This window comes from Prionailurus viverrinus, chromosome A1 (assembly GCF_022837055.1).
Source record: "Prionailurus viverrinus isolate Anna chromosome A1, UM_Priviv_1.0, whole genome shotgun sequence".
Taxonomy (NCBI): Eukaryota; Metazoa; Chordata; class Mammalia; order Carnivora; family Felidae; genus Prionailurus; species Prionailurus viverrinus.
The window spans coordinates 238,460,383-238,470,931 of NC_062561.1; the positions used below are offsets into that span (position 1 = coordinate 238,460,383).

A 10,549-nucleotide genomic window follows, 5' to 3' on the forward strand; every position below is an offset into this window, starting at 1 on the left:
AGGCCAGCTCCGTCCGGCTTCGTCCCACCATCGCTCCCAGCTACCGCTCAGACCCGGACATCAGTGGTTTATTTTCCCTGGGCTGTCTCGGCGCGCCCAGCCCAGGGCGCAGGGGTCGAGGGGGCTTCCCTGGGAGACCAAAGCCACCTCCCCTCTTTCTCCGCAGCCCCCAGGCCCACACGCCCAGAGAACTCCCGCCGCAGCATCTCTGCCCACACATCCGGACAGTTTAAAAGAGCCTTCCAATCTCTCCACGTTTGATTTAACCAAGTAACTAAAAAATACGCTCAAAGCCAAAATTTCATACTCCATTATGTCCTCGCTCTACCCACGAAACGACCCGACGCCAGGATGCACTGTGGAGACAACTAGTTATAAACTGATTTCAAATCTGAAGTTCTCCTTTGGGGACATAATTGGAAATTCTTTTCATTTTTTTTTCTCCCATTGTTGTCCACTTTAAGAAACCGTTTTATAAACTGCTGAAAATCGAACTCATTGATGTCCCGAGAAAGGCATGCCCCGGATAAACGTATAAAGGTCGGAAATCAAAACTGCCAACAAGAAACTGCCCGAGTGACAACATTCACAAATTCAACGACAACCAAAACGGGCTGTGAGAAACACCGGCCTCCAGCGGAAACTCCCCAAGGAGCCTCTCTGCCCAAGCCAGGGGCACCTGGGCCCTGCAGGCATTCCAGGATTCCAGACACTCCTGCGGACGCCCAGCCACACACAGCAGCGGGAACAGCGGACAGCATTTCATTTAGTTTATTAGACAAAAATATATGATTTAGACAAGTTCGCTGACGCGCTATTTACAATCTGAAATCACTCTATATACAGAAAGAAGAAGGAAAAACAAAACAAACAAAAAAACAAAAAAACAAAAAAGACACAAGCACGTGGGGCGTTTACCGAGCGGATAATCATCCGGAGCCTGGTGACAGGCACCAGGGCCCTGGGCAGAGGCCGGGCTGCCGGGACTGGAGCTCGGACGCGGACGAGCCCCTTTCTGCAGGAAGCGGTGGATGGGAGTCGGTGACGTCGTGGCCGTATTTGTCCTTTACACCGGTCTGAAATATTTGTCCTAATTCCTCCCTCGTCCCCTCCCTCCCGAACTCCTCCCCCCTCCCCCCGCAAAAGTAAAAGACGACCCTGGATCAGGCGGACGGGAGGGCTGCTAGGATCCGCGGCGTTCCCTCCTGCGGGGCCAGCGAGCTGCGGGCGAAGCACAACGAGACAAGAAAGCACAGCAGTGTCAGTGGCCGGACGCTGGGACCCGGCGTCACCGGTGCAGCCGGCCTAGCGCCGGGGGGCGTGGCCGCCTGCCCCGCTGCTCCCGCGTCGGGAGAAACCCGGTGGAGGGGGCGCCCCGCGCGCACGGCTGGCGGACAGCACCCCCTCTACGAGGCCCGAGCGACCCTACCGCCGCCCCGAGCCCTCCGCCGGCACCCCCGCCAGCCCCGGTCCCGCGGTCCCAGCAAACAGCACTCACTTGTCGCGCACGGGCTGGAAGGGGGATTTTAACTGCTGTGCCGGCGACTCCGGCCTGGGGACGAGGTCTCTCTCTGCGAGGGAGGGGCAGAAGCAAAGCGTTAGGAGACGGGGGTGGGGGGTGGGGGGAGTGCCGCCGAGGTGCGCAAGCCTCTTCCCCACCCACCCCGCTTCCTTCTGCCACTAGGATGGGGTCTCCAAGAAAAACGGTCACCCCTCCCCGGGGGAAGGACTGCAGACAGAACGCAGCTCTCCGGACAGAGCCCGAGGGCCTTGGCCTCGGTCCCCGAATCCGGGCAGAGATCACCGCTCAACCCGGGGTTTGGCCGCCACCGCCTCCCCCCTCCGGGCCGGCGCTTCCCCCACCCCCACGCTTTGCAGGGGGGGGGGGCGTCCGGATTCCGAGCCCGGGGCGGACACCCCTCCCCCCACCCCCCACGCCGGGGGCGCCTCACCTGGAAGCGCGGGGCTGCTTCGAGCGGAGGCCTTGTCACCGTGGAGCACCCCCGCGGCAACGGGGACGGGCGGCGGCGGCGGCGGCGCGGGCAGGTGCGGGCCGTGGGGCGCGGCGTGGGGCGCGCCGACGCCCAGGAAGGAGCGCATGTTGAGCAGGGAGCCCTGCGTGAGGAACGCGCCGTTGGTCCAGTTGGAGAACTTGCCGATGTGGCAGGTGTACAGTCCGTGGCTGGGCAGGAAGGCGGGGTGCTGCAGCGGCGCGCCCGCGGGGGGCCCGTGCGCGCCAGGATGGCCTGCGGGCGGCGGCGGCGAGGCCTTGGGCGCGCCGTCGGGGCTGGTGGCCGTTTCGGCCAGGGACCAGATCTTGGGCTTGCTGTGAGGCGCGCCCTGCAGGCCACCCGACGCGGCGCCGGGAGTCAGCAGGCGAGTGCTGCCGGGCTCCGGGACCTCCTTGACCAGGCCCAGGGGCGAGTCCTGGGACTTGAGCGCGTCGGCGGCTGCCAGCGGCGAGCCCTGGTCCCGGGCGAGGGCGGTGGGTGCCGCCGGCGGGCGCGGCGCCTCGGCCTTGTCCTCTTCGTCCTCGTTGCTCTGGTCGCCATCGTGCTCGTCGATTTTGTCGATGTCAATGCTCTCTAGGTCGATCTCCTCGTCGTCCTCGGCCTTCTCCGGGTCGCCCTCGGTGTCGCTTCCGAAGAGGGCGCCGTCCTCCTGGTCCTTGCTGCGCGCGCCCCACGTCACCTTGTTCTCCTTCTTGAGGCGCCGGCGCGCGTTGGCGAACCAGGTGGACACCTGCGTGAGGGTCATCTTGGTGATGATGGCCAGCATGATCTTCTCGCCCTTGGTGGGGTACGGGTTCTTGCGGTGCTCGTTCAGCCAGGCCTTGAGCGTGCTGGTGCTCTCGCGCGTGGCGTTCTTGGGCCGCCCGGGGTCCCCGTACTGGAACTGGCCGTAGGGGTAGTACGCCGGCGCCGTGTGGGCTGTGAAGGTGGCAGGGTGCACCCCCGGGTTGTCTTTGAGTTCGTACTGTGAGCCCTGCAACCACATAGCCCACCGAGGGAGGAGAGGGGCAGTAGGGGTGTGGCGGGGGGGGGGGGGGAGAGGGAGAGAGAGAGAGAGAGAGAAAGAGAGAGAGCGATGAGTCCCCCGAACTGGGAAAGTCGGGGGGCAGCCGCTCTTGTCCAGTCAAGAACAGGAAGCCCCCCACCCCCCAGCACACCACCCTGGGAGGGAAGGAGGGGTCAAATCGTGAGCCGCCTCTAGAAACTCAACTTCCAACCATCGTGAAGAGGTGTTTTTGTTTTGTTTTGTTTTGTTTTGTCACTCAAGAAAAGTTCCAGAGTCCGTGCATCTCCAGAAGGCCACAGCGGGAGCCTTGGTCCCATAGAATTTCCCCAGGCCACCCTCAGTTACCCCCCCACCCTCCCCCCACAACTCCAGCAGCCAATTTCCAAGTTTATCTCACACTAACTAGAAGGGGAAACCTTTTAACTACCCAGATAAAACAGATCTCCAAATGTAAAGAACCTAAGCCCCCTCCCTTCGACCCTGAGGGGGGTCAAGCAAAATAAACCATCCAGGGTTTTCTTTGGGTCCAAATCCTCCAGCAATTTAAAATGAAAGCACACTCCTTTTAGCTCCCAAATTAATCTGCATATAATGGCTCCCCACACTTAAAGGTTGCAGTGGTGACAGGTAATTTAAAATTTTAAACCCGGCCATCATCAACAACAATAACTAAAACACCATTTGTTTTTTTTTAAATACAAAAGGAGGGCTTAACCGGTAAAATATTAACGGGAGGGCCAGGAGCTGCCAGCTGTGAAGAGGGAACTGCCTTCGGAGGCCTCTCCTCACTTACTTTATCTGGTAAGTTTGACTTTGATGTGGCCAGAGCAAGCACAAAGTGTTTGCAGGCATTTAGAGGCCGTGATTTATTTGCAATCAATATTCTTTTTATCATCGGTAGTAAAACACAGCAAGTCAAATTATCCCATCAGGTTTTTTGGTAAATAACATTTTATCTTTCTAACAACCTCATTAGGCCTCATTATTACCATAAATTGTCCAGACAGACATTCACTCACAATTTTATCTTTTGACTTCCAAATCCCCAATCAAAACGGCTTGGAAACCTAGGCCTAGAATCAAGAGTTTGGATTTAGGTTTACTTTCTGAGAACCAGCAGGAGACCACTAACAAATACACCACACCTTTTTTTGGGGGGGGGGGTGGATTTCTATACTGTTTCCCCTACTAAAAACAAAACAAAAAATCGAGCATCTCCGTTTCCCACCACAGTACAGTAGGAATAAATCCATAACCACACAGATCCCTTTTTCTCGCACAAACACGAAGGGGGGTGGGGGGAGGTTCCCAAATGGCACACATCTGTATTCAAAATTTCTGTAAAAACATTACAATTCTCCACGTAAAAATTATCCATTTGCTACGTTAGCAGAGAGGGTTTCCGGGCTGAGAAAGTTGCAAAGAGCAGAATATTTCTTTGACTAGTTAGTTTGGTGGCCGATGCCACAGAGAAAAGGTTTCCGTGGCCAGATTTCGTTTTTACCTAATCTTTGCAAAATGTACTCTGCACTTTTCTGATCATTTAGGTTGTAACTGCGAGGGCGACATTCCGGCCTCTTCTCCGCTGGGAGTTCTTTTTGAAAGGATACCTTGTAAATCTCTCAGCGCTTCCCCGGCATCCCCAGCCGCCAGAACAAAATGGGAGCTGATCTTTTTGGAGAGCAAGCGATCTGAACGGCGGCTGGGGCCGCCTTCAGAGAAATAGCCTTTCTTTTCAAAACTACCAGAAAAAAGTTACAGAAAAACACACCCGCCGCTTTTCTCGCGTACAGTCGGCCGGTATTTATTTCCTGCCTCTTCTTCGGGGAGCGGGGAGACGCGAGGGGGGGTGCCTGAAAATTGCGTTATTCCGCCCGCAGCAGCGCAAGAGGGGGCGGCCTCCCTGACCCCCCCCCCCCCTCGCCCGCGCCCCGCCGGGCGCGCAATTCACCAGCAGCCCGAAGTTTAAGCGCGACCTTGCAGTCAGACCAAGGAAAATGGATCCTTTGCACCGACAGAATGGCGAATGCCCCGCGGAGAATTAAATTTGCAGCTCCCTCCCCCATCTGACACCCACTGGGACGCGAGACTAAGAGGACAGCATTTATTTTAAGCCCAGGGACTCCTGTTTTCTTTAATCCTCCATTATGTAACGCGGGAAGAAAAGTGCTTTTCATTCGGTGCAAAGAAATGAAAACTTTGGCAACTCACGAAAGTCCAAGCAAACACCGTGGCACACGCCGAAATTATTTCCACCAATTCCACCCCCCCCCATCTCAAATTTGCACACCCTCCGCTAACAGACCCCATCCGGCCCCTCGGATCTCCCCCATTGTTAGGGCGATTTTGACCCAGTCGACCAGGCTTCACCAGGGTCCCCCCTCCACCCCCCCCCCCCCCCCCCCCACCCGCCCCGGCCACCTCGGACACAACCAAGGAGGTCCACCAGCCAGGGAGAAACCCGAGGCTCCCCGGCCCCGGCCCCAAAGCCCGAGAGGTCGCGCGATCGGAGTCCGCCCGCCGCTCCCGGGCGTCCTGCGGACCCGGGGCCGAGCTGCCGGAAGCCCGCCCGCCGGCCCCGCCGCCTCGGCCGAGCCTTGTGGGGGGTAGGGGAGGGGGGGGGAGGAAGAGCGCCGGCGACTTTGGCCCCCAGCCTCCGGTTCGAGCCGCGCGCCCCGGAGCCTCTGCTCCTCCGGCCTCCGGCTCCCCGCCGAGCCCCCCGCTCGCGGCCCAGGCCTCCCGCCTCCCCGGGCCGGCCCCCCACCCCCCACCCCTCCCCAGCCGCCTCGGCCCCGCCGGCCGGGCCTCCCCTGCTCCCCGCCGGCTCCGCCCGCGCTCCCGCCGCGCCGCCAGGCCACCCCGCGCCCGGGGCGCCCGGGGCCGGCGGGGAGGGGTGGGGGTGGGGGTGGGGGGGAGGCGGCGCGCGGCCAGGGCCGGGCGCACTCACCATCTGCGAGAAGAGGCTGAGGTCGGCGGCGTAGGGCAGGAAGGCGCTGTAGTTAGGCGCGCCCGCGTACGGACCGGCCGCCGCGTACATGCCCAGCACCGAGGTGACGGCGGCCGCGCCCGCGCCCGCGCCCAGCTCCGCCGCCCCCGGCCGGCCCGACGAGGCGGCGGCGGCGGCCGCGGCGGCCGCGGCCAGCACCCCTGGGCGCTCGCCGCCGTAGGCGCCGGGCCCGCGGCGCTCAGGTACTGCGGGTAGCCCAGCTGCGGGAAGGACATGTCCGCGGATCGGCGGCGGCGGCGGCGGGCGAGTATTAAAGGGGCGGGGGGCGGGCGCGGGGGCGGGGGTCGGGGCGGGCGCCGGGGGGGGGGAGGGGGTGGGGGGCTGGGGGCGGGGTGGGGGGGGCGGGGTGGCTGGGGAGCCGGCGGCCGGCCGGCCGGGCGCGCTCGGGCCGGCCCGGAGGCGGGGGGCCGGTGGGCTGCTCTCGGCCCGGTGCTCGCTGGCGCCCGGCTCCCCGGCTGCGCCCGGCTCCGCGATCCCGCGCCGACTGCGGCGGCCGCCCTCCGCTCGGCGGCGGGGCTTTCAGACACAATTTGAAGTTGATGCTTTGATTGGCATCCCCTCGAGCGCTGGCCCCGCCCCCGGCTCCCCTCCCGCCCCCCTCCCTGCCTCCCGCCCGCCCCAGCCGGGCCGCTCCCGCCCCTCCCGGCGAGCACGTGGTGTGCTCCGCGCCGTCCGGCCACCTCCGCCCGCTGTGGGCGCGCGAGCGGCCCGGCGGCGGGTGCGGGCCCGGCGGCCGCGGGCTGCCCGACAACCTGTCGACACCGGCTCGCAGCTGTCGGACCCTGGGCTCTGCTGTTTTCCAAGCCGAGCTGTGACTGCTCTTTCAGGAAGACGTCTCGGCGCCTGATTCTCCGCCGTTGGGGCGGCGGGGCCGGGGCTGGGCGGGTGACAGCGGTGGGGGGAGGTGGGGGGGGTGGAGGGGGACGGCCCTCTCCTCCCCACCCCCCGCCCCCAAGGCCGGCGCTGCCTTGGCCTCCCCCGGACCCCTGGGCAGAAGTGCACCCCGGTGCCCTGGCTGCGCCACCGAGCCTGGCGTGGCGTGACACCGTGACGCGGGCGTGGCGTCCGCGTGGCCCCCGCCCGGCAGTGACCGGCCTCGCTGCACCTGGAGAAGCGGGAAGCGGGCCGAGCTCTGCGGGCTTCTCCGTTCGTGAAAACTTTGAGAAAGGGCAGCTGAGAAGCCAGTTCAAGGGGACAAACAGATGCCGTCCACAGTGACAGGTTCTGGAGGTGGTGGCGGGCAGGGGGTGGGGAGACCTTTTCTTTGCAGGAGAATCACCGTTGCAGCGGGAGGGAAAAGTCTCGTCCCCATCCCCGCGAGGGGAGAAGCTAAGAGTGGCCGGGGGGGGGGGGGGGGGGGTGCTCGTTCGTCCACTAGGTGCTCACAGGCGGGAAGCAAACTTGCGGGAAGAGCGCCGGCCCGGGGACAGGCCGTCCCTCCTCCCCTGCCCGGCCTCTTCATCCTCGGCCCCGCGGGAAGAACAAGCAGCGAACCGCTGCGGGATGGCTCCAGGTCCGCGCGCGGCCCTCCTGGCCTCCCGGTGCACGGGGACGGGTCCGCCAGCCCGCGTCTGCCACACGCTCGCCGGCTCCGTCCTGGCGTCCCGCGTAGGGAGTTGCCCAGGGTGCTCGCCCCCGTTCCCGGGACACTTTTCCTCCTGTCTCCTATGAAGGAAGCAGCCTGAGCCTGGCGCGCACTCCCCGCTGTGGCGCACGGACACACTGGACCCCACAGCAATTTCACCCCAACACTTGGGGGTGAGCCTTGGTCTGGCCCAGTTCCGGAGCCCCGAGTGGAGTGCAGCTGGTGACCTGGGCCGCCGGCACCCTGGACCCCGACCTGTCCCCCCCATCTCCTAGTTCCAGTTGCCAGCAGCATCATGGAGGCCCAGGGACTCTTGCAGAATCGGGAAGGCTCCCGCTGACCCAGTTTGGGACCTGAGGACAGACACGGGAGCCACCGCCTATAATTAACAACAATAACGCCCATAATAGTAATTACTAATTACCAGCTGCATAATCAGGCTTCAATTTCTCTGCCCAGTCAGGGTTTTCTTTCTGTCCGTGCTGTCCCTTTGCCCCCCACCCCGCCTTTACCCCCCACCCCACTCAGCTAACCAGCCCTTGGCTGGCTACAGAAACTCCCTGCAACTGCCTGGGCACCTCTCCTGCTTTGGCCCAGAATCCCGGGCCCTGGAGGTGAGCGCTAACCACTCCCAATCCTGGAAGTCACTAACTGGCAGCTTCTTCCCTCCCCCAGCCCACCACTTCCGCCTGCCAGACCTCTCTCCCCTGCATCCCAAACAAACGGATGGGCCAGCCCCACTACTGTCTTGTTTGGCAAACTCCAGTGTCACATTTCAGGCCGACAGGTAAATACAGGTGAGATAAGCCCTCTTCTGTGACCTGGAGAGCAGGTGGAATTGTAAGCCCAGAGACACTTGTCAGTGTCAGGATTCAGCCACACGGACTGATAGCCTCCTTATCACTCCCCCCCCCCACCCCAAGCAGCCCACTTCAGTTGTACTGAAGCCATCAGAACCTGGAGGGGGGGGGGGGCGGCAGACTTTGTCCTGACCCTGTCGCCTGCTGTGCCCTCCCTATATCACCTCCATTTGGGTTATGAAATGATAGTTGGTTCTAGAAGACATCAGGGAGGTGAGTGGGAAGGGGCCTCTAGAAAGGCCTGTTGACTTCCCCCAGGAAGCTCTAGAAAGGTGCCCTAGTGGTGACTGTGACCATTCCCCAGGCAGGGCCAGGGCTGGACCCCAGCGGAACCTGGGCCTGATCCCGGATCACCCCCTCCCTTCCTTCTCTGAGTTTACCCAAAAATTTGCAAGGGGACGACTAGGAAACAACCTGGACAAAAGGAGAAGGAGGGGGAGGGGAAGAAGAAAAAGAAAACTGCCTCCAAACCTTCCCAGTGGAGAGGAGGCTAGACAGGGAAGGATCCAGAACTTCCTGCCTCAGCATCCCCATGGGGAGTGTCATCTCGCCAGGTCTCTAATCCTTTTCAGCATCAAATAGTTAGTGGGGGGTGGGGGGGGGGTGGGTAGCTGAGAACAGAAGACCCAGGGTGCCTGAGCCTGGACCTTGGGCCTGACTGGAATATCTGCTTAAAAAGATTCCAGAACTTTCCCCAAAGAAGACGATGTCCTGGCTCACTTGCTCAAGCTCAGCTCCAGCCTTCCTGGGATCCTGGTCATCCCGCTGATGGTGCAGAGGCACTGGCAAATAGGAGGGCCAGGCGGGGTCCTTTGCAAGCTGGCTGTGCCGGTTGGGGACAAGCTATGGGGCTCCATCAGCCCTACCATCAAAACCCAGCAATCATGGATCTGGAAGGCCGGGGGGGGGGGGGGGGGGGGGGGGGACACCTTCCCAGACCCTCAGCCACTGTGCCTGCCTTGCAAAGGGTGGCTCAGGCAGGCCCCACTGCTGGTGTGGAGGCCGAGCTTGGTCTGAGCCGCCCACTTCCTCGTGGCCAGCCCCAGGACACTGGACACTGAGCCAGAGGCAGGACCTCAGAGTGGTACAAAGCCAGATCTAGGGGTGGCTGCGTGGCCTACTGGGAGCCCCAACTGGTCAACTCCCATCTCTGGTCCACGAGGGAGCACTAGGAGACGCTTTCCCAGACCCTTGGCAGTTGGACCTGGTCATGGGCACGACCACACAGAGCTGGGCAGAGGGCAGTTGGCCAGGGCCCTCTGGCTGGAAAGCCAAGACCTTCAGCGCCCCCCCCCCCCCCCCGCTGGAACCTGGGCCTCTGGATGCACCTGTGGGTGTGCAGGGCGTGGCTCTGGAGGAAGGGGACTCTGGGGACTCTGGGGACGGGAAGAGAGAAAGGCCCTGAGTCCCAGGTGTGCTGGGGGGAGGGAGGAAGGAGAGTTGGTGAAAATAGGATTTTGGATAACTTGGCTTTTAAACCGGCTTCAAGTCCTGATGGAAAGTTTACTTGCTGTGTCATGAGGTTGGGGAGGGGGGAGTTGTTTTCTAAATAGGAGGGGATTGTTATCACTGCTCCGAAAAAAGAAGATCTTTTGTTTTTCTCCCGCCCTGGCCCCTGGGCCCCTCGGTAATGCTTAGGTTCAGCTTGCTACCCTACCCAACCCCTTTATATTTGCATGAGAGTAAGATTGAACAAACCACACGGCACCCCCATTCACAACTGTATTTCTTCCGAAATAATTCTCCACTGATTTTCCGGCTCCACTGACCCAGGTCTCTGAAGAAGAGGAGAGAGCCGCTGAGGAACCGCCCCACTCCCAGGAGCCATCATGGGGACCTGCCTTTGGCGCCTGGGATGGGGGCGACCTTGGCCCAGTGTCAGGGATGCAGCGGGAGGGAGGGGGGCGCGGCGGCCAGTGGTCTGCCCTTCGAAATGGCCATTCCTTCCGATGCAGATGGCGGGGCGGCCACGCAGGGCGGCAGCTCGGTGGCAGGGCTTGGCGGCCTGACCTGGCCCGCGCCCCGGACCGGCCCTGCCTTCCGCCCAGACGCGCGCCGCCTGATTTATGAGTCTTGTTA

At 62.2% G+C, this 10,549-nt stretch overlaps 1 protein-coding gene across 1 annotated transcript; it reads right to left on the reverse strand.

Moving 5' to 3' along the window:
* Positions 1-1,094: 1,094 nt before the first annotated feature.
* On the reverse strand, positions 1,095-6,240 carry IRX1 (iroquois homeobox 1). The gene is given in 5 exon segments (XM_047849947.1): positions 1,095-1,221; positions 1,499-1,571; positions 1,953-2,985; positions 5,966-6,198; positions 6,201-6,240. Coding segments are annotated over 5 exon segments (1,437 nt in total). The 3' UTR covers positions 1,095-1,163.
* Between the last annotated feature and the right edge of the window lie 4,309 nt (positions 6,241-10,549).